Here is a 22,437-nt window from a genome sequence, read left to right as displayed (position 1 = left end):
GGGGGCCTGGGAACTGATTATTTTCATTTTAATGGTTTCTTGTGTCTGTCCCAAGTCCGGATAAATACAGAGGAAGGAAGGGCATCCGACGTAAAAGCTTGGCCAAAACCAACATGAAAATCAAAACTCTGAAGATGGAGGATGCTGATTCGCTGTGGCGACCCCTTGAAGGGAAAAGCCGAAAGGAGAAAAAAGGTTTCTTATGGGAAATAATGGTTCGGCAGACGAACTTGTTGCCTGACACACACTTTCTGGGAACCAATTAAGTTTGTGAGCTGAGGTATCACTGTATATGGCACATCACATTATAAGGCACTACAGTAAAGTCTGGGGTTACGCACTACTTCTATGGGGGTGTGTGGGGGTTCAAATGGAGTCTGTGGCTGCTGACAGTAGTTGCGAGACCTGTTGTGGCTCATTATTACTTCACATATAAGGCGCACCTGCATATAAGGTGCAGGGTCATCTTTTGTAGAAAATGAAGGCTGTTGGATGCGCCTTATACACCAGAAAATATGGTACATTGTATATACCGTACATGCTATTTAACTATGGCATATGCCCGTCTGAATTTATGCTAATCTAATGGATGTTTTTTGTTGTTGTTTTTTTGAGCAGCAGAGGAAAAATTCCACATACAGTGGGCATTACCTTGTTACGGTTGGCTGCAGCACTGGGACAAGGCAGTAGCAGGGAAAGAGCTGAACTCTGTAACTCCTTGCATACCTGCCAAAGGAAGTGTCTGAAGGAACCACCTAATCGGACAGAAACAAAGGTGCTGTAATCTGTTACAGCTATTGTGACAGTAGATATGTTGTAAGTAAAATGTAGATTATCCAACTGGTGCCGTGAACTTCCTCGCCGGTGAAACGGATGTTGAAAGCATAGGTTGGATCCCCTCCGCTGGCTAGCTTCACGCAAAGCTGGGACGATGGCATGCATGAAAGCTGATGTGCTGCCTGGCAGAAGTACGTGTTTTCTGAAGATCGAATTTCACCTGCAGGATATTAACAGGTTGTCATTAAAGCTATATCACATCCAATATGGGTTGCATAACAAATTGAAATACCTCCCACAATCTCAAGAGGGTCCAATGTAATCTCTGGAGCAGCATGGTCAGCTGCTCGCTGCACTGTGGCATTCAGTACTCTATTCATTACAGATACTTTTGTGTCATAGTAAATCAGTCCTGCGAGCATCCCCAAAAAAGAAAGAAAAGGAAGAATCAAGTGTGAGTAAAAACAGGACATTTGAGCAGAGAAAAAAAATCTTAGCGATGATAGATACGAACGGAACACTAACGAGCATTTATCTCTACCGTCTACGCAAAGTACAATAGTCCAGCTCACCTTTCGCCTCACATAACAAGGACGCAATACTGTTCTGATAAGTGCATGTCTGTCTTAGCTCCACCAGTGGCAGGAAGAAACTTTCCAGTGTGTTGTTGAGCGACTGCAGCAGAGCAAAACGCAAGCGCAAGCTCTCGACAGACACATCTTTAAAAGACAAGAAAAAAGGTGGTTTACTATTTATTGACTTGAGTCATTTACAGAGTAAGTACCTGGGAAAAGATACAGATGTTCAAGTGTGTTACTAACTAAGCAGGCAGGCCACACGTGGATCGACACAATCACTGGGATCCAGGTAGACTTCGTGGGGATGTAGTCGGGCTGGTGTGATAGCAAGGTGACGACACAGCCTATTGATGTACTGGACCAAAGCAACGTCCATTTCTAAAGTCCACTTCCTACAAGTCTTCTGGGCATGCCGTGTATCTATACAGGTGCACCTGATAAAGATTTCCGGTCACAATGTTGGAAATCCAAGCACTATAGATGCATATAAATTAATTACAGTGCATTTAAAAGCAGGATACTCGCTGACATTATAATCCAAGAGACCACATATATAAATACGTGTGTATTTATAGAAAATGAATAGTATGTTCTGGGAAGCCAGCATACAGTTTAGACATTCAGTCAGACTGGGCAGCGTTAAGAGTGGTCTGTCTTACCTTTCAAAGTGAAGGTCATAGCCACATGCCAAAATTGCCCTCCAGATGCTGCGGATGTCCTGCTTGGCTCGGTCAACCGCAAACCTATGGAAGCCCTCCAGTGTCAGGTACTTCTCCTCTGAGACTACAGAAAAGAAAGGCGTGTGAGAGGTACCTCAGCACTCGTCAACCGAAACGTTAAGTTTCAATTTCATTGAGTACATTTTCCTAAACAGTTTCAGTTCATATTTCAATTTCAAGTAAGTTTCATTCTGAGTGTGAAAAATGTCAGATCACTATAACGCCAAATATTCATTCTGCAGGACGTTGCGTCACAATTATGCTTTGTCTGGGATTTTTTTTTTTTTTTTGTGTTTCAATTATTGAAGAACCTTCAAGTTTTTTAGCAGGAGACTTTTCCACATCCTTCTCATCAGGTCTGGATTTCTCCGGAGATTTGGGTTTAAGCACGGTCTTTTTCTCACTGAGCGCAGTCCTAGCAGAGATAGTGAACAACACATTCCATTTGAAATTCTTAAAAGAACCCATGAACTAAATGCTCAGCAAAAATGTACATCATGCACTCTTACCTTACATTGTTGAGCACAGACTTTTCCTTGGGGGGAGGTTTGGTGATTGGCCTCTTGGTACTTACTGCCTTGCCTTGATACTGTTCTTTTCCCGCTTTGCTGTATTTGTTTTTATTGGGTTTGGGAATGCCATACTTCCTTAGAATCTGGTTATAAACAAGTCATTTTTTACAGCCGTGATTAAATGCAGAGTCCTGTTACTTTGGGGTGCTGGAGCAAGAATGTTAACATTTGGGGATATTGGGCTACATTTTGAAAATGTTTTTCAATGATTCAAATATTCAAGATTTCTTGCATACGGTATTTACCTGAGTGAGTTGGTCTTCAAGTACTTTCTTCGGAGGCCGTACATTGGTAAAGAAGGTATGCAATAGATTGCCAGGGGTCTGAGAGTTGATTTGCTCTTTGCTGAGGTAAACGTCAGACACTTTCACTGGCTTGGCAGGTGTGAGGGTGAGCATTTGTTCCGAGTGCATACAACTCTTAAAAATATCCACAAGAATGTCTCGTGCTCCGGGAACTAGCTTGTCACCTTGGAAAAGAAATGAATGAACATTACAGCATGAGAAATCATGTTGCAACTATTCATGGTCAGATACAAACCTCGAATGGATTTGTCCAGAAAATAGTCTTCCAGTGCAGAGCTTCCCTGAGTGTCAAACAGACTTTGGTTAACACTTGAGGCTGTGAGGATCTCCTCGTTGGTCAACTCCATTAGCTCCTCTTCACCTTCCAGACTGGACAAACCAATTAGGTCACTGCTGTTGAAGAGACTGGCACGTATTTTTTCCACTTTGGCTCGAGAACGCACCTGGAATGAATAATAAAGGAGTTAGCACAACTGAGAATGAAACACAGAATAAAAACAAAAGGCATTGCCTTTACAGTATAACACAGAGGTATTTAGCTCACCTCAATGACAGCATAACCTTTGATTGTCCTCGCTAGGAGTGAATTACTCTCCTGTGAGGTGACCGTGTGCATCGAGTCCCCATCTGACACAGACGGTGTATCCGCACTTTCCACAGGCTCCCCGAAGCTACCAAGACTTCCCAGGCTCCCAGTGCTACACAGAGAAGTATCTAGACTCTCCTGACTAGAAACAGTCTGTGGTTCTTGGGAGCCTTGCTGGGGGCGGTTTCCAGCAGACACTGCTACAACGGTGTTGACAGCCGGGACAGCTAATTGTTCCTGATCTATAGAAAGTTCACTGGCAGTGCGGGAGCGTCCCTGCGAGGGGCTGCAGATGGAGGTCTGGCTAGTCGAAGCTGATGCGCTCACACTCAGAGCTGGGGTAATGCTGCTGGAGCTGTCAGGACTCTCAGGACCTCCGCCGTGGGGGAAAGGTCGCTCAGACTCAGTGCTCACTTTGCCAGTCTGAGGGCTTGTGACTCGAGCCCCTGTTTTAGTTCTCTTAGACTCCTCTTCCTGCAGAGGTATGTAAACTTCATCTTTGAAAAGGCCTCCGTGCGCATTGCAAGCCCGACGGATAGCATTACGAACCACTGCCTCTTCCAGGTGCGTAGGGATACCTGAAAGCACCAAAAGCCGGCTGTGGGCTGTGGGACCCACCAAAGCTTGGCAAGCGTCTGTCACTGCATCACTTGTCACACTCAGACCCTGAGGATCCTTATTTGCAAGATGTCGAAGAATCATTACAAGAGTGAGGCAGCGGTGGAACCACAGCATGTCTTCAGGTTTGCTACCAGCCATGTTCAGTAGAGCACTATCACTCTCTGACAGACGGGCGCCTCCACTCCCCCTTTTTCCAGAGACCACGGTGGCCACAGCAGCCGCTGGTCTCTCCCGCTTCATCTTTACCTTCTTACGTTTGGACAGAAGGCTTGGACTCTGTGGGGTCTGGCCAGGGGAGGATGACGACGATGACGAAGAATCACTCAGGTTAGGGGCACTGGTGGAGGACAGGGTTCCAACTGTGCAACCTCCAACATTGAGAGGCAGTGTCACCTCTGCTACAGCGAGACAGACCTCCATCAGAGCATGGAAGTAAGTGGAGAACCGACTCTGCTCTGCCGTCAATGCCAAAGCAACACCTCCAGATGAAGATCCTCCAGCCCCAGCTCCTCCCGCAGTCCAGCTCTGAGTTTCACGATCGTAGAGTTTACAGAGTTCTGTCTGCATGGCCACGAGTACTGCGAGGCAGGGGTTAAGCAGCAGAGCAATAGAGCTGGACAAGCCGGAAGGGCTTTTACGCTGCTCCAAGTGGTGGATCTTACGCAAGAGCTCAGCCAGCAAGTGAAAAATCAGCTCTTTGATGGAGGGAGCCAAATCTGTAGACCAAAGTAAACCACCTAATACATAAAACACAGACAAACACAGAATACATTATGGTTATGTACAGTCTTCTTATAACAATGATCAGAATCAGAAATGATGCAGGGTCTATCTTCTCGTATGATTGTCTCCATTAAGGGGATTATGGTAAACATATTTGTGACACAGGTGGCTCGGTAAGCGCACAAATTTTGCATTAAGGTAAAAGTGTTTAAAATATGGCACCTACCGAGCAGTTCTACCACTTGCAGCAGGACAGATGACGGCACTGTATCTAGCTCGTCTTCTGACCGCTCACTCCCCTCTCCCAACTTCCACGTCAACAGCTGCTCAGCGAATGCCATGGCCAGAGGAAACTCCAAAGGCAGGGAATGTAGAGCGACTATAGCTCCAGGAGGGGGAGACACACCTACAGTCAAGACAATTGTATCCAATGAATGATTCAATATACACACATATGATAAACAAATGTATGATTTGGTGAGTACATACCCAGCTTGATATGCACTTTATCAGTGGGTATGATAACAGATGGGTATTGGTTGGTGGTAGGTGGGGGAGTAAGTCCTGTGTTGGCTGGTGAGGCATCCAAAGGATAGCACACAGCCTCCATCAGATTAAGCTGCCCATTTTGGCGTACTTTGTGACCCAGACCATACAGCATTACCCGTGCCCAAGGAGCCTTGTACAGGCTAGAGCTAAAAGGGAGGGGCGGGAGGGTGTTTTGCATTATTAGTAGAGGATAATAAATAAGACATTTGCAGAAAATAACGGGTTGGCAGTTTTCTCACTCTTTGCGGCAGCCAAGTTGGCTCTCTTTGCAAGATACGATGACAAATGCAGCCCCTGGAAAACTGACATCCATGCTCACTTTTGACTCCGTTACAGGGAACTCCTCAGATGTAAACTGCTCAGGTGCATGCTGGAAACAACAAACTTTTAACATTAGCCCAAATTTAGTGAAGTTATTTGAATCCTTGACGAGCAGAGCAAACCTGAAGGAAACAGCAGATCTGTTTAGTTAGCTCAAGTAAGCTTTCTTCTCCTTGATGCAAGGCACGAGTAATGGCCACAGTTAGCCACTCTCGGATGGGTTGAGAATTGCCTTGGTAAAATAGGTCTGCGGAAGAGCAGCTTTGGTCTTGAAGGTTGTGAAGCACAGACTGGGCCAGGAGGATCGAGCCAGAACTAATAGTGCCATCTGTTGGAAGATAAATGTTCAAGGTGGTAGCAAGAAGAGCACACAGACAAAGATGTGCTTATTTCTTCATTATTTTACCACACACCAGGGAGGGGTGGAGCCAGCAGCTGATTAGACAAAAGTTGTAGGTGTTCCAAGGTGATGTCACGAATCGCAGGTATGTGGAAGAGACGAGTGAATGTGTGAGGATTTTTTGGGGCGTAGATGTTCAGTAAGGCCATTCGACAATATAAACGAGCCAGTGCGCTCTCAGAGCGAAGTAGCTCCCTGTGAAAAATAAAAACACGAAAAATCAAGAAAATAGTAGCATGGATTTCTGTGCTAGTAAAGTCAAAACATACCTGTGAATCTGAATGTTGCTACTGTCGAGTGAGACTAAGCCACTGGCTGCAGTACGTCGAGATCCAGCAGGCGGCCGCTCCAGAATTTCAATAGGGTACCAGTACCTCACCAGCACACCCTCACTGCGAAGGTAGGTTTCCACCTGTACAAGCTCATTCAGCTAGAGGGACGGGGGAACCAAACAAAACAATCAAGCAAAATTTAATTCGGGAGTGGCACAATGCAATGAAATCTACTGCACCTACCGAGTCAACATCCAACACGACTCCATGCAAGCCAAAAGTCTTCAACATGCCCCGGATGGCAAACTTGGGCAGTGCTGTCCCCCCTGTACTGCTATTGGTATTGTTGCTGTCTGTACAGCGGATGACCACAGTCAAACCTATTTTAAGATACAGAATAGGACGTAAAATAAAATAATGCTACCGGTACATAATATGAATAGTAGTAATAAAGAACTTGAAAGCTTCATGCAAAGTATGAGTAGTAAAAAGGTAGATGTAATGCTACCTTTGCGAACTTTGTCAATAGTAAATTTGTTGGCCTCATCCTTGATGTCTTCTATGGTGGGGAGGTATAGGTCTCGAGGAATGCCGCCATTCTCCTCATATAAGAACTCCACTGTCTGTCTTGCAATGTCAACCATGCCTGTTGCCATTCAAACACACCATCGACTCAATGCTCCCAAAGCTGTCTTCAGATATTTCGACATATGTTCGGCTGGGTATATGTATTCTTCTTACCTAACTGCAAGGCTCCTTTAATTTGGTCCAGACCAGATTTCCTCTCAGCTTCATTACGGAATCTCCTTCTAATAGTGGGGAACACTTTGGTTTCCCACGCCTTTACCAGCAAGGCGTAGTGGTCCTCCTGAGTTTTGAACCGAATTGTGAAATAAAGAAGTACAAACAGTGACACTATCCCTAGATGATTAAGCTCACTTACCCTGGGAGCATCATCATCATCCTCATCATCACTCTCGTCGTCTGCAATTGGTGGAGGGTGTGGATCAGGCCCCGAACTGACAAGGTTCTCATAGCTCAGCTCCACCTTGTAATGGCAGGACAGGTCACTGTTATATTCTGAAAGAGATAGAGAGAAAATGACAAAAGTTATCTTAATGTTTTCAGTCAGTTGTCAGAGAGTGATCTCTATGAGAAGAAAGAGGCATGTATATCTCAGGGCTACAGTAAAATAAAAGTAGAATGTACGTTGCTGAACAACCGCCACTGCTGCAATCCGACATGGGGGTCCATGATGGGAGCCGGAGTCAGATGTAACGCTTGCTCCTGCGTCATTATCACTGTCTGAAGCCATGGCAAAGGGGAGTGCTTCAAAATTTGCACTTATTTCTTCTGCTAGATCAATGCACAAATCTGCAGCATTCCTGTGTGCTTGGCCTTCAGCGTATGCAAATGCACGGTTTCCAAAATTGGCCCGAATCTTTGAATTCTACAAAACAATGTTGTTGTTTTTTTTACTTTTTAATTACTGCAGAAAAATTGTGCCACTCAGACATTTGTCTTTAAGCAGAATACCTTCTTTTGAATGTGAACCAAAGGCCACATTCCACCGGCCACCTCCTCGAGGACTGGACTGAGCCTTTGACCACAATAGGTGAAATACACCCGTCCCTTCGGGGCCTGACCAGGAGGTGGAGGTGTGCCTTCTGAACGCTCCCAGCCTATTCCAGCCACATCACCTGTGTGAATGTAAATGCAATGGGATGACAGTAATCACACAATGTTAAATAGTCAAAATAACATAATTGAAGCATGAATGAATTCTCTATGATGATGAGAAACATTTGCTCAAAGAAATGTTGTGCAGTAATAAAGTACAAGCAAAATCACAGACATAATTCATCTCACCCGGGAGAAGAGAAACATCAAGCCTGACACTTTTCCACTGCAATAAACTTGAGCCATTATAATGCACTGCCCTGCCATTACTGCCACAAAGAAACAAGAGGACAAGCAGTTGAAACAACAAAAACAGAGATCAAACAGCACTTTTACTGAAGATAGAATGTCATTTCAAAAATAAAATAAAATAGAAGTCTACTGACTTGTGAAACAGACACGTGCCAACAGGGTTGGTCCATGCTCCGTCTCTCTTTTCAGCTTCAGTGGCAAAACCAAAGGACACAATGGGACCACTATCCTCTTCAGAGTCTCCATAGGAGACAACTTCTATCTCCCAGTAAAAAGAAGGTGCCTGTAGGTATGAAAAAAAGCATCAGTCAGACGGTGAAAAGAAATGCCCAACAACGATGTAACAAATGATCAACCTGAATCGGCACAGGAGATGTGGCATAAATGAAGGTGCCCCGGGGGAGCCCTCCTCCAGCACTCGGGTCAGCCAAGAAAGTGACCGAGGTCAGATGGGATGAGAACATGCAGGCCCGGACAGGAGGGAACACTCGGGAGGGACACCAGGTTATTTCCTTGGGCTGGTGAGATATTATAGATGGATAATGGTTGCAAACAGTCTCATGTTTCACGGCTTCTCATGAAAACGTTTTTAGAATGGAATGTACTTCTGACATTCTCTCCAAATAAGTAGTAATATAAAGGCAATAGCCCTGAAAATAAATCAACTCTCAGGAATTGTTCAAGTCAACGACAGTTGGCATTGATTATTTCTATATTTAACACGATACATTTTCTTTGATTGTAATTTGCAAATTTCTAAACATGGTAACTCCACCTGACGCCTGTCCATCTGAAGGGGTGGGGGAGGAGGGCGAGCACAGTCTCTGTAGAGCATTCGCACTCTTTCACACTGCGCCTCAACGATACCAAGACGCTCTCCTACAAACATCAAAAGCCCATAAACATGCAGACCTATTGTCTTTTTAAGTTGTAGGATGGACATTATAACATTTTCTTACCAGGACTACATTCTTGAGCAACCAGGTTGAGCACCTCGACAGCTGCAGGACACTGCTGGATAAACTCTTCACAAAATGAACTATCCTCCAAGAGCTGTGCCATTACCAGGCATGCTCTGAAAATCAAAATATCACTATTGTTCGATAGTACATTTAGCTGTGCTTAGCTCTCCGGATGCAACTCAACTAAATTAGTGATCATGACAGTAAAATACAAAAGCTCTGAATATGGAAAAACTATTGTAAGGATTGGTTTGAACTGACCTGGTTCTAATTTCAGCAAGCAAGCGAACTGCAGCCATCACAGGGCTGGACCCGTCTCCAGAAGCTGGTAGAGAGGTATGAATGGACAGGCTACCCTCTTGTGGCAGAAGCATTGATTGCACTGCTTGCACTACCTTCTCAGTGATCGATAATTTGTACAAGGGCAATGCCTGAGGATTGGAACGAAGGATCAGGTTAGAATCAGAATATTGTTTTCCATGAAACAAAAAAGGTCATTAAGCTACAGGGAGGAAGTCTTACCTCAGATCTGGGTGTGCAGAGGCGTGATATTGGTACTGTCAGCACATCTGAAGCTTTACAAGTTCTCTGATAATCACAAGAGGGAAATGTGACAGTTGCAATGCCCTCCTGCTCATTGATAGACATCACAATACCCACGCTTCCAAGTACTCCTTTACCTATGACCTGTAGACATGACATATATGATAAGATGTTGAAATGAGTTCATCGTTCACATAATTAAAAATAAATAGCACAGTAGATAAACATGTATCCTTCACCTGGACCTCTGATCCGATTTTAATGGTTTCTTTGAAGCCGCCCAGAGCACAGAGTGCAGCAACCGCCTGCCTGCCAATGGCCTGAAGCTTCGCCAGCTTCCTACCACTGCTGCTCCCATTTTCCAAAATACTCTCAGCATACTTCCCCAATTGAGGGATGAACATCAGTGCCCTGGACAGGACCTAAAGATAAACACAGAGAAAACTTTTATAGTGTATGCTGAAGAGAACGATTCAAGGGGGCCTGATTTACTAAGATCCCAATTAGGAGACACTTAATTAAACCCTGGTTATTAATTCATTGTGTGAGCTGTGGCAACATGAATGTAATGAGAGTTCTGCGCTTCAGCTAACTTTGGTGGATTTCAAGAGGAAAAATTTGGGAGAACACAGTGAGTGAAAAATCAGATAGAATTGGAAGGATTGGTGAAAAAGCCACATATGGCTACCAAAAAAAGAAACCCAACACTCCAACAACAATTATGGTGAAGCAGTTCAAGTTTAGTGTTTTGCTGGCTCATCCAGAGTGCCAATCCAGCATTATAGTGGAAAAAAACAAAACACTCAAAAACACCGGTATGGGAGAGGCCAGCACCAGGCAGTGGTCACAATGTACTGATAAGAAACAGAAAAAGAAATCATTTTCTTTCTTTTTTTTTTTTTTTTTTTTTTTCTTCATCGGCAAATGGTACAGCCCTAGATTTAGCCCCCAATTGTAACCGGCCTCAGGCCTAGGGGATACCTGAGTCGGTCCAAACGCGTCACAGGCAGGTAGCACTGTGAACGACGAGGAAAGACGACACGAGACAACCGTGTTAATCAGCTTCACACAACGGCATTTATGACCACTCATCAAAACATCAATTCAGCAATTTCAATATCAGAATACATTCATGTGTAGATCTATACATTCAACATCTATACATTGTATATATCCTCCACATTCGCACATGCTTATGCACGTCTGCCCCCTCGTGTGTGTTGTACTGGGAACTACAATTGACATCCAACAATCCAAATTCATCAAAGCCACAAAATATTCATCAAAGCCACAAAACAATTTCCAAAATTGAGTTGTTGAATAGATGATCATATTTGTTTCTGATATTGGTAACATTTGCACTCCTCGCTATGATTACGCAGGGTGGTTCTGTGCGCACCTTCTTGTCAGATGCTGTTTTCCAAGGTGCAAAATCAACCATCAAAATTAGTCTCTGGAACGACTATTCGCACAATATTGCACGGTCGTAAATCAAAAAAGGCACACTGCTAGGCACTTTTTTGATTTGCGCAGATTCTCCCAGCCACGAAAAGTTGGTCAACTGTCAATTTGCAGTCTTCTAAGAAACAGTTTCTTAATGCGCACCATGGACTGATTAAACTGCTTGTGGTGATTTATTAAAAAGTTAACGCAAACACAAAATCTCATTCAAAGTAGCCGAGTGATGAGCCACATCACTGGGTGTAATAATAATAATAATAATCATAATAATAATAATAATAATAATAATACATTTTATTTATAAGCGCCTTTCAAAACTCTCAAGGACACTACAGTCAGAGAATCAGGATGCAAGACCCAAGTTTATTTCCCAATTAAAGTGTTACATATTTTCAAAATTGATCTTAATCAAGTTCTCATTTCTTGTGAAAACTCCATGATTTGAAAATTAGCCCCATCCCTAACCACCCCGCCCCTCAAAAAAAACCTCAGAATCCAGTTTTTTCAGTGGTTACACACATTTGCAGATTATGCACGATGGATGTGTCTGAAGCTTTGAAAGCTTTTACTACATCTTGAATATGCGCAAGAAAGCCGCATGAGGATTTAACTTAAGCGTGGAGGGGGAAATATGTTCATAATCTATTTACATTACCCATTCTACAATACACGAAAAATGAACTGCAAGTCAGTATTCCAGTTTGGCAGATATAATCTTGGATGGTCCCTCTTCTTAGATCAGCTTCTACGTCTGTTTGCGTGAGCAATCCAGTTCATGCCGATTTAGTTCTTCAGGCCCTTAAGATTCGACTGCTTTTATTGGATTCTCAACGCCATGAAAAAAGCAGGACACATAAGTTGAACATAAATTTACTTTTTCTGCAGTGCTTGTCCAGATTTGTGCCGTGTTTGACTCCGGAGCAGTAAGTAGACTATGTAACAGAGCAATAACCTCAGCAGCCATACTGTTGGCAACATGACCACTGATGAATGGCCTGAGAGGGTCCGACCTGTAAATGACACAATGTTCAGTTAGTCGCTTTGACATAATTCTGATTGTTTTTGTCAAACATATTGGGCACTACTGTGACACAAAAGACACCACTCCACACATTCCATTCCAAATATGTGTCATAGTACCTGGCCAGCTCAGTGTTTCTGTCCCTACAAGCAGATGTTTGGGCAGTTTTCTTCTTGTCGCCCGTTGTGATGGCTCCAGCAGTCTCCTGTGTCAGAGTCTCAACAGGCGGACCAACACTCACTATCAAACCAGACTGAGCCCACTTAGTGGCCTTCCTCAGGGCAGCAGATGCTTCCTCAGTGATCACCTCACAGTGTCCAATCTAAAAAAGTAGTGACATTTAGAACTGGGGCGTGGGGAAACAATCATATTGCATGTCTTACTTTGGTCATATCTCTGTCCATTTTGACAACCTTTTCCATGTTTGCACCAGTGCCAAGACGAAAGGGGCGTCCCTCTGAACTGCTACATTTTAAAAACGGAGACAGAATACATATGTTTAGAGAATTCCTGAGTAGTCTAAAATTGTGAAACTCAAAAATGGTGAGTAATCTTACGAAGATAACTTTCAAAATGCCTCTTACCTTAAAAGTGGTTGAAGAACCTCGTGAGAGGATTGATCGTCTCTCTTGTGGATGAATATCGATAGTTTACCATCAAGTGCTTCACCTTCTTCCCCAATATCTTCAGCCTTCAGGGCTCCCTTGGAACTGGCTCGAGGCAGGCTAGTATCCAGCTCAGAAGAGCTGGGAGACAACAAGGTCTGACAGCCTGGTTAGGAGTCATTAACATTAGTAGAAAATACTAATTGTGTGTCATTTTGCAATTAAATTTTTGAGAAAGTACCCAAGCCATATGTTGTTGTTCAATGACGAGAAAGACAAACCTGGTACCACATAGTCTGCTAGCTTGGCCAGCAGCAAAGCAGCGATACGTGAGGCTGGGTCATTAGCATCTTGTTGCTCCGCTTCGAGCGTATTAATAGAAAAGCTCCATGATGGTAGGGCCACGTTACCACAGTCTTCCACACTCATGAGAGGCAAGGCAGCTCGACAAAGTTGCAGGATGATGAGCACCAGCTTAGGGGAAGGTCTCTGGTCAAGCAGCAAAGACAGGAGCTTCGAAACACAGGCTGGTTGGCTCAGGATAGCTTTTCCTATATGGCTCCTAAAATGAAATGTCAAAAAAAAAAAAAATCACTGTATATATACACACTCACAGAGGTAGTAAATATATCATTAACATGACAAAACTAACCTGGAAAGGTCATTGAGAAGACTGAGCACATCTTGCAAGGCATCATTGCCAGCTGATTGATTTCCACAGCACTCAGTAGCTCTGGCCAGATGATTGGTCAGCAAACTGGACACCTGCCGAGCCAACCCAGAATGTACTCCGTCTGTCGAGCCACCTTAAACAAAGTGAAAACAAAATACTGCTGCTAAAAATTAATAGTCAGGGCACAATGACGTGACAAAAATTGTAAAAGTGCAATATAATGCCATCATTACGTAATTATTATTGCAGTCCTGTACAATATTTTACCTTCCACTTTTTCCCACTCAATGCAGCGGTTCGCTAGCACCTGAAAAGCTGCCCAGGCCATGGTGGCTACTTTCTGCTTTTTGGTCTGCTTCTCATTTGAGCTGCACTCCCTCTGACCACTCAAGCTACATAAGCTGTCCATCAACTGAACCAGGCCACTGCGGACTAGACACTGCTCCTCGCTCCTTTGGAAATAAAAGCAACAAATAAATATATGCATTGTGAATATTTTGTGAAGAAGATATGCAGGGAGATCATGAGTTTCTTGCCTTGTGTAGGGTATTGTGCAAAGTAAGCCGATACTGTTGGCACAGGCAATGGGGTAGCGAGCACAAAGTGAAACAACTGACGTCATCGTCTCCCCAAAGGACTCCTGCACCTGCTCTACCATTCCTCCACATGTCAGCTCCTCAATCCTGTATGCATTTAACAGATTTACAAAGTCGAGGAAGAGCGTTGTAAGCAATGCATGAGTGGTTTTGCATTGCTGAATCCTTTTACTTACCTTGGACCCCTTTGCAAAACCATGGTAACGGGTCCAACGAGGTGGGTGACCCCACCCACTCTGACAGCAGCGGTGAGCAGTTCTCTCATGTGGACAAGGGCCTGCCGTCGTGTGCTCCCACGGTGCCAACGTGTCTGTGCAGCAGACAGGAAACTGCTGCTTGATACCTACAAAAATAAAGTGCATTTATCATAGTCAGTGGTGGGGAATCACTGAGTACAATTATTTCATTAGTGTAATTAGGTTGACTCTACTTTGTATATATTTGTATTCATTTTCTGGTGACTTTTTACTTTTACTCAAAACATTGTCACAATAGGCCCGGTTCAGCTTGGTTTCCAGTGTAATCAGTGGAATAATCAATCCGATGACAAATTCAAAAATTATTTAGATGGAATAAGAAATAAAAAAATACCATCCATGCACAAGTCTTTGATATCATGAACTCCAAGAAGGATTCTTGACAAATATGTTGTATCCTGTATCATTCTAAAAACTACAGGGTTCTATCCAAATTGAGAAAAAAAGGATACAGTTAAAGTGTCACAACTTGCAAAATGTGCATTTCTTGTTAGTCCGTTTATTATAGCCATGATTATTTTTGCTTCTTAGTAAAATCATCGTGAAAGTTCACAAAAGATAATAAAGTGTTCTAGATGCATTGTTTGCCATAATTTTTCCACCTCAGGTCAGTGCATGCAATTCCAGTTCTTGTGTGAAATGGTCTATAAACCAATGGACTTACGGCTTGATCAGGTGTAGTACCAATAAATGCAAAGAGCTGACCCAGTAAAACACTGTATGTTGGCTTGTCTCGACTGTCTTCAACTGCCAGAGACTGCAGCAGTGTAAATGAGGTACTGCGATGACTGGCTGGGTGATGTCGCCTCCTACAGATGAAACAAACGAAAAAATATGCATTTATTTATTTCAGGGTTAAAACATCAAACAAAATAGAAAAGAAAAGAAAAACCTTTGTGCGGCATGTGTAAACTCCAGATCCTGGTTAGCAATCATCTCTAAGTCAGAGGGTGCAGACATGCTGCGCAGGAAGACTGGCTGCTTCACAACGGAGAGGGCTGATTTGCCATCTGATACAGATTTTGAAGCTGAAACAAACGTTAAGAGAAAAACAGAAACATTTTCCAACAGTGGAAAGCTGAAAACACACAGAAATTCAGTTTGGATGCAGGTATTTTAATTCGGATAAAAAGTGGATATCTACCTGTGCCTGGTGTACCAATAGGCGTCGTGGTTAAGCTTCTGCAGTGTGGTGCGATGGTAACATGTAGCAGTAGCTCAGTACGGTTCATCAAACTCTTCACAAGTGTCTTAGTTTTAACCAGTGGAGTGCTACCTTTAAGGTTCATGGTGTTTACCTCATGAAAGAACTTCTCCCTGTTACCGCAGATAAAGAAGTGCTTACAGATTCTATTATACTGTCATAGGAGAAGATTACAGCATTTAACTTGCCTCAATCCAAGGACAACATTTTCCAAGTCACTAAAATCATGGGGAACATCCTTCAGGGAGCAAAGTAGTTCAAGCTCTTTAATCTTATTCTGAGAAAACAAGAATAAAACATGCACATCAAATTACAGTACAGTATGAAATGCATTTTTCAGCAGGATACCTCAAAGAAGTGGTAGTCATGAAAGAAAGGAGCGTTGTTGTCCAACTTTCCCTGCTGGGCCTCTTCTACCTCATTCTGCCACTTTTGCTCCAATTCTGCAACACTCTGCATCCAACGTGGTAGATAATTAAAGTTTATTCTGGTCATGTCGGCATATTCAGAGAAATCCACATTACATTAAAAGGTCAAATGTGTGCCCAATTATATATGTGTTTGTGTCAGAAGGCAAAACTAATATTATCTGATGATCACTCTCTCAGTCTCTCTTAAAAAAAAAAGGTTTACCTGCAGTTGACGCTCCATCGCATTTATCTTTTTGAAGGTCTCTGCCATGATCTTACAGACCAGGTCAAACTCTTCTGTGTGTTCTTCACGGTACTGATAGTTGACAAGTGACTGCAGGCCATCCACCAAACTGAGATGCTTTATGACACATGATACGATCACTTCCTCCATGACATCTGGTCGGATCACCTCTCTTTCAAGAATGAAATGGTTGCTAATTAAATGGTTATATTTATTGACAAGAATACAATGTACATTTTAAAATCTGGACTGAAAATAATATAATGGCATTATGAAACAAAACACTATAATTTGTATGCAGTTCTTACTTAATGCTGGGACGAAACTGTGGCCGAGCTCTTCCAGACACCTCTCGCAACCTTCCCATGATGCCCGGAGGGAGGCGTATGCGCGGCAAGTCAAAGTAGGCACCGGATGTAAAGCCTAGAGGTGGAATGAGCACGTCGGCGGGGTAGGTGAATTCACGGTCCTCCTCAATGGTTAGTGGAAGTGGTGAAGGACTTGGAGTAAGAGCAGGTGAGAGTACACCATTTGCTTCCACCTGCCACTGACATCTGGAGAAAAAGAAACGAATCAAAATTCTGTATTCTCATTTTGACATGTTTCCTTTATAGATGTGGATGACAGCATTGTATGTGTTATTTTATGTTCAAGTTTATCGATGAAAAGGTTTCTTCAGCCGTCATCTGTACTGTAAGGTGTCGGACGTTTCGCTTCTTATCGTCAGCAAACTAAATTCTTCCTGGTAGTATAGGCCTATATATATATATATATATATATATATATATATATATATATATATATATATATATATATATATATATATATATATATATATATATATATATATCCCTACTGTCCAGACATGGCGGTGCCGGACTCTGCTATGATAGGTCCCTGCTCTCAGGTTGGGGGGTGCAGATGACCACTCCCTGGGGCTCCCCTGATGGGAACGACTGGCCAGATTGCCCCACTTCCTCTCCGGTATCACCTCATCAGTATTACTAATCCTATGTTGCCTTCTTGGATAAGAAGTGAAATGTCCGACACCTTCAAAGAAGTACAGATGACGGCTGAAGAAACCTTTTCATCAATGGACCACTCCTGTACGACTGAAAGCTTACACAGTTTATGAAAAAAAAAAAACATTTTTTTCAATGAAATACCAAATAAAAAATTGCAAGTTCTGGCTTTATTTTGTGTGTCACCTTTGCAGCAGCTTTGAGCACAGCAAATCATGGCAGGTATCCTCTTCTCTCGTTACCTCTGGCCCATTATAGAGAATGCGCAGCATTGAGCAGGCTAGCACTGACAGGCCAAGTGCCAGGTCTGCCAGGAAGGGGAGGCCTCCAGAGACATCCTCAGATGACTCCTGAAAAAGATGACGACAAAAAAAATATTGTAGGTAATGATTAGGGCCTAAGAGCAGAAGGGTCAATTCCTACTGCACACAGTTAAAATATCCACAAGCTGTGTGAGAGATGCTAGTCTGCTTCCTGACCACTTTCAAGGTGCCTCTGAGCAAGGCAGTCTTCGGGTCCCAGTCCAAGACGCACAGCATTTCTGATGAGCCCCCTTTCTGAAATCTCTCCTTGCATGTCTGCATGTGTGTGGTCTGCTTCGGTGTTGTGTGCGACAAGAAAATTCAATTTGAATGTCAGTTTGAATTTTTGCTTGTGCCATTATAATGAGCATAATATTATTATTTATTGTTAATGAAAATAAATATGAGGCAGGACTTCTAAATGCAAGGAGCCTAAAAATGCCAGTTATTGTGTTTTACCTGAGCTCTGACAGTGCAAGAAAAGCCCCACATGGCTTTATCAGGAGTGTTGTGCTCTCGTCCACTTCTCATTTCAAAGGAGAATGTCACAGTATCACCTTCAACCTACACAAAGACAATAAATGTATGCACTCAAGACTATGAGTGCAGAGTGTTGCTTATTTTACCTTGACAAGATCTTTGGGCCATCCTGTCCCCAAAACACTGCGACTGCCATATCCCAAAGTATTCCCTCCATATTCTGTAACTTTACGACTATTCGTGTTGGGGCCAGCATATATAACCAACTAGGGGGAAGAAAGTCATTGCAAAGTGCAGAAGAGCAGACAAAAGATGATAACCTTGTTCATGATGACCGAATGCAATCACTCATTTCAGATGCGCTTCGTGACTTCGATTAATAAATACCTTGTCATAGTCATATTGCGAAGAACAGCGGGAATCAAAGCGAAGGTACAAACAGCGAGCCCCAGGGATGTGCACAGTCTCCTTGAATTTATAGTTGTCTCGCACTGGATGCACCGTCTCCACCGTCTTGCCAGCAGCCCAAGGGGCAGGGATCTTCAGTCCTGTCAGGAATCCGGGCTCCTCGCGTTCATCAAGAATTCTAGTAAAGAACAGGGATTTTGCAAAATACAGTTCATTTAGCACAGCTACGTGCTAAGCAATACTCTTTTTGGTGGTCTCTCATAGAACGTACTTGTCCTCAGCAGAGGAGTTTTTCATGCCATGCCCTACACAACCCCCCAATAGTGTGTCTTCTGAGAAAAGTGGAGCCTGAGTCTTTAGTAACAGAGCAGTCTAGAAGGGAAAAAAAAGAACAGATGTGCCATTCAGCTCTAGAATGTATTTTCTATTAAATACAAACATGAACAAACCTGGCTGGTGTACAACACTAGCTGCACTAGCTGAGGCATGAGGGCATCAGCTAGAGTGAGGGTCTGCAGATTGGGGTGCATCAGAGAGGTCAGCAACACAGGCAATAAGTGCCCCAGCATCGTGGCCTTAGTTACCTGCTCCAAACCTTTTAACCTTAGGAAAACGAGAGCAAGGCATGACATTGAACACAGGCTAGTGCATTAATGGGCAAACTACGGCCCGCGGGCCACATACGGCGCGGGCTTTTTAATCCGGCCTGCCGAACCTGCCCAAATTATAGTAAAAACAGTGTCTGAAACTCATGACAAAAAGTTAGCGGACAACAGGGCAGATAACTGAAGTTGCCTGCCCCATTTTTCACAACTTGAAGCACAATGAGACAAATAATCACATTAAAAAACATTGCACAAAGTATAAAGTTTTTTTTAATCAAGAATGTACCTACTACAAATGTTACCTTGCTTAATTTACGGTAAATACGCATGGCTAGATTTTGCTGCAGTAATAGATTGTCATTGTGGTGCACAATGCAACGTTTGCATTGCTTCCTACGAGCCACTAAGTCCCTTTCATAAGTCTCACATACACTTTACAGTCACGGTTTAATGTAAATTTACGTTTTGTAGCGTCACATATGTTGTTAGCTTCTTTTGAATCTTTCTTCTGGGCTGAGGTTCTCTGCATCTATTTTGGAAAATGATATGCAATTGCACGACTTTATAACGCTTGCGAAAGTCCGGAAGAAAGCAGCAGGCTTCTGATTGGCTGCCGTGCCGAGTATGCAAATTTCACTGCAGGTAGCCTATGTCTGTGAGCTCGGCGACGGTACACGTGTATTGTTTGCGCGTGAAGGCGAGGGCTTCAGTGGAGTTTGTTGAGCGCGCGGTCAGGACAAACCATCCATGATTTGGCGGAATTTAACACAAGTAGGTATTATTGAGCTTGAATATTTCGTTGTGGAATAATATGTTTTGAATGTTGAAAGTGATGCCATTTTTCAATAAATGTTGATTTCTTTAACTTTGCCCCTTCAATGAAAATCTATTAAAAACAGACGCAATCTTGATGAATCACAGTACATATGTTATTTTAATCTATTTCCATTTCCTCCTCCAAGTATCTGCGAAATAGTATGTAAACGCCATATTCCTTGAGACAAATTTATTAACTGATCAGGGATATTTTTCACATTTGAAAGACAGTTAATAAATTGGGTTCTTACTGTGCTATGAGGTTTGTACACACTACATTTAAAGGACAACCGGCACCATTTTTTTGTGTTTCCCACTGACATCAGAAAAAACGTTTTATAGCATCTAAAATACCCAAAACAGGCAGGCTGATATTTTTAGTTGAATGAAAAACACCAATAAAAATGACTTCAAAATGAATCCGGAAATGGCCAGTTTCAGAAGGTCCCACCCCCTTGTTCGTGACGTCACGCCAAGACGTCTTGCCTTGCTCGAGAATCAAAACAATGGCATCAGATTCGGAGAAGATGTTTTCTTGTTACTCATCCAGTTATGAATATGATTCAAATAGTTCTGAAGAGGAAAACATAAATGTTTGCAATTGATTCAAGGAGTCCTCCCATATCAATTCGAGATGTCAATGACAGCAATGTAGCACCCAGAAAATGCAGAAGATTGCGCCCAAGCTCCGTTGGAAATGGGCTGATTTGTCAGCTGGGAATTTGTGTCAGCAAATATCAAATAGTTGTCTTGGTGCAACACACAACGATTCACCATGGCGTTATTTATGTGTTTTTTTTTCTAATTTCGCCATCAACACCGATCAACACGAAGTTTTCAGACCAAACACAGTACCCAAAATGCATTGTGTGTCGCTTTCTCGGTCAGGGGCGGTCCAAACGTGACGTTACATGGGGATCGTCATCAACTCGAAAACAAGACTTCGTGAATATTCAGCGCAAGTCTTAGAACGTAAACTATAGCTATATGCTGTGGAATCTTTGTAAAATACGCTCAGTCAAAGTCATTTGAAGTGATTTTATAAATTATGGACATAACTTGTCCGGAGGCGTCGGTTGTCCTTTAATGCTTTAGGTTTAGTATTTCCGGCCCAAACACTCCCTCCAAATGCTCCTGGCCCAGCCCCTCTGTCAAATTTTAGAACCCAATGTGGCCCGCGAGTCAAAAAGTTTGCCCACCCCTGGGCTAGTGAGTCAAGTGCTATGGACAACAAAAGCAAGATACATTACAACATTATTATTATTACTATTAGTATTACTACTATTATTATTACTATGATTATTATGATTATTATTATCCTAGTTTCCTTTTCACTTTCATCTGTGATTATTTTACAACAAAAATGTCATTGTATGAATTCAAATGACAGAGTACAGTTTTTAAAGGCACATTTCTACCTTTTAATGAAACCCTTGGAATGAAGGATAGATTCTGAAGTTTAAAAAAAGTGTTAAATCACCTGGTTTCTTTGTCAGGGATCTCGCCGTTAATGAGCGCTGTCGTCACCTGATGCAGCGTCTCCAGTGCCTCATCACATCCCACCAGGATCTTGGTTGCTAAGGAGAGGATGCTACCTTGAAGATCCTGAGGACGCCGCAGAGAAAAGGCCCACACTTCGGTAATTCTGTTTCCAAACTTTTGCTTCACCACAGTGCTTGGAAGCAATTTTTTTTGTACCTTTACCTTGATCTCTTCAAACACACACAATAAGTAACAGAGTTGAATAAAAGTGTATTTTTAACATTTGTGCAGTTAACCATAAATTCAAAATACAACTCGGCATTCAACTGACAAAGTAGCAGTGAATCCAAAGAAACCACACGCAATTAGGAGAGAAAGGTGTATTTAAAGGGGATGTTTACCTGTACCTTCATTGTTTCCCCTTGTAGGGAGCTGTCACTATCGTCGCTATCATCTGGACGAATAAGAATGGTGTTACTGAGGAGGTGGTTCTGAACAGCCATGAGGTAGCGAAGACAAGGAGAGACCACCTAAAAGGAGTGAGTGATATCCCAAACTTGTATCAACATAGAGTACAGGAGCAAAGCTTGAATTCCTTGTACAGATTGCAATAATCATACCGGCACTGTTGAGAGCAGCTTTTGAAAGTCAGACAGAGCGACTGTCTGACATTTGGTAATAAGAAGGCAGGATTCCCGAACTACAGTCTTGAGAATACATTGCAGTAGGTCATCACTCAGTCTGTGGAAAAAAGCATTTACAGTAAAGTCTCGTTATATCGATATTCAAGGGAGTCCGAAAAATATCGATATAACCGGGACTATCGATATATCCAACCCTGTTTGCATGTAATTTTCTCCGTGTGTGCATAGAAATAGTATCGATATAACCGGGACTATCGATATATCCGATATCGATATAACGAGACTTTACTGTATTAAAATTCTTCAGCATTATGCACTTACTATTTTAAATCTATGAATATCCATAA

The 22,437-nt window shown here is 42.7% G+C and overlaps 1 protein-coding gene across 1 annotated transcript in view; it reads right to left on the bottom strand.

Annotated features, from left to right (window-relative positions):
* Nucleotides 1–22,437, bottom strand: part of hectd4 (HECT domain containing E3 ubiquitin protein ligase 4) — a 54,050-nt gene that overhangs the window by 7,289 nt on the left and 24,324 nt on the right. The window contains exons 16-71 of the mRNA XM_088994705.1: nucleotides 22,067–22,187; nucleotides 21,848–21,976; nucleotides 21,445–21,569; nucleotides 18,993–19,146; nucleotides 18,815–18,915; nucleotides 18,523–18,721; nucleotides 18,282–18,401; nucleotides 18,115–18,219; nucleotides 17,540–17,703; nucleotides 16,640–16,885; nucleotides 16,311–16,503; nucleotides 16,026–16,130; nucleotides 15,862–15,954; nucleotides 15,618–15,786; nucleotides 15,366–15,501; nucleotides 15,138–15,282; nucleotides 14,393–14,559; nucleotides 14,157–14,303; nucleotides 13,888–14,072; nucleotides 13,600–13,753; nucleotides 13,229–13,509; nucleotides 12,927–13,113; nucleotides 12,726–12,807; nucleotides 12,462–12,664; nucleotides 12,196–12,331; nucleotides 10,100–10,282; nucleotides 9,840–10,004; nucleotides 9,579–9,748; nucleotides 9,315–9,430; nucleotides 9,131–9,234; nucleotides 8,712–8,873; nucleotides 8,490–8,638; nucleotides 8,293–8,372; nucleotides 7,960–8,123; nucleotides 7,633–7,873; nucleotides 7,367–7,503; nucleotides 7,165–7,291; nucleotides 6,932–7,069; nucleotides 6,667–6,803; nucleotides 6,421–6,581; nucleotides 6,165–6,346; nucleotides 5,874–6,079; nucleotides 5,670–5,800; nucleotides 5,371–5,576; nucleotides 5,108–5,287; nucleotides 3,496–4,895; nucleotides 3,187–3,394; nucleotides 2,892–3,115; nucleotides 2,584–2,729; nucleotides 2,386–2,489; nucleotides 2,015–2,138; nucleotides 1,599–1,789; nucleotides 1,350–1,496; nucleotides 1,070–1,189; nucleotides 842–997; nucleotides 652–755 (exon numbers count right to left, since the gene is read on the bottom strand). Coding sequence (XP_088850831.1) covers nucleotides 652–755; nucleotides 842–997; nucleotides 1,070–1,189; nucleotides 1,350–1,496; nucleotides 1,599–1,789; nucleotides 2,015–2,138; nucleotides 2,386–2,489; nucleotides 2,584–2,729; nucleotides 2,892–3,115; nucleotides 3,187–3,394; nucleotides 3,496–4,895; nucleotides 5,108–5,287; nucleotides 5,371–5,576; nucleotides 5,670–5,800; nucleotides 5,874–6,079; nucleotides 6,165–6,346; nucleotides 6,421–6,581; nucleotides 6,667–6,803; nucleotides 6,932–7,069; nucleotides 7,165–7,291; nucleotides 7,367–7,503; nucleotides 7,633–7,873; nucleotides 7,960–8,123; nucleotides 8,293–8,372; nucleotides 8,490–8,638; nucleotides 8,712–8,873; nucleotides 9,131–9,234; nucleotides 9,315–9,430; nucleotides 9,579–9,748; nucleotides 9,840–10,004; nucleotides 10,100–10,282; nucleotides 12,196–12,331; nucleotides 12,462–12,664; nucleotides 12,726–12,807; nucleotides 12,927–13,113; nucleotides 13,229–13,509; nucleotides 13,600–13,753; nucleotides 13,888–14,072; nucleotides 14,157–14,303; nucleotides 14,393–14,559; nucleotides 15,138–15,282; nucleotides 15,366–15,501; nucleotides 15,618–15,786; nucleotides 15,862–15,954; nucleotides 16,026–16,130; nucleotides 16,311–16,503; nucleotides 16,640–16,885; nucleotides 17,540–17,703; nucleotides 18,115–18,219; nucleotides 18,282–18,401; nucleotides 18,523–18,721; nucleotides 18,815–18,915; nucleotides 18,993–19,146; nucleotides 21,445–21,569; nucleotides 21,848–21,976; nucleotides 22,067–22,187 — 9,910 coding nt within the window. The remainder of the gene's footprint in view (nucleotides 1–651; nucleotides 756–841; nucleotides 998–1,069; nucleotides 1,190–1,349; nucleotides 1,497–1,598; nucleotides 1,790–2,014; nucleotides 2,139–2,385; nucleotides 2,490–2,583; nucleotides 2,730–2,891; nucleotides 3,116–3,186; nucleotides 3,395–3,495; nucleotides 4,896–5,107; nucleotides 5,288–5,370; nucleotides 5,577–5,669; nucleotides 5,801–5,873; nucleotides 6,080–6,164; nucleotides 6,347–6,420; nucleotides 6,582–6,666; nucleotides 6,804–6,931; nucleotides 7,070–7,164; nucleotides 7,292–7,366; nucleotides 7,504–7,632; nucleotides 7,874–7,959; nucleotides 8,124–8,292; nucleotides 8,373–8,489; nucleotides 8,639–8,711; nucleotides 8,874–9,130; nucleotides 9,235–9,314; nucleotides 9,431–9,578; nucleotides 9,749–9,839; nucleotides 10,005–10,099; nucleotides 10,283–12,195; nucleotides 12,332–12,461; nucleotides 12,665–12,725; nucleotides 12,808–12,926; nucleotides 13,114–13,228; nucleotides 13,510–13,599; nucleotides 13,754–13,887; nucleotides 14,073–14,156; nucleotides 14,304–14,392; nucleotides 14,560–15,137; nucleotides 15,283–15,365; nucleotides 15,502–15,617; nucleotides 15,787–15,861; nucleotides 15,955–16,025; nucleotides 16,131–16,310; nucleotides 16,504–16,639; nucleotides 16,886–17,539; nucleotides 17,704–18,114; nucleotides 18,220–18,281; nucleotides 18,402–18,522; nucleotides 18,722–18,814; nucleotides 18,916–18,992; nucleotides 19,147–21,444; nucleotides 21,570–21,847; nucleotides 21,977–22,066; nucleotides 22,188–22,437) is intronic.

The sequence above is a fragment of the Hippocampus bargibanti genome, linkage group LG04 (assembly GCF_051943395.1).
Source record: "Hippocampus bargibanti isolate YZ-2025 linkage group LG04, ASM5194339v1, whole genome shotgun sequence".
In the NCBI taxonomy this organism is placed as follows: Eukaryota; Metazoa; Chordata; class Actinopteri; order Syngnathiformes; family Syngnathidae; genus Hippocampus; species Hippocampus bargibanti.
Note: the sequence above shows the minus strand (reverse complement) of the source record. Positions and strands in the feature narration are given on the sequence as shown.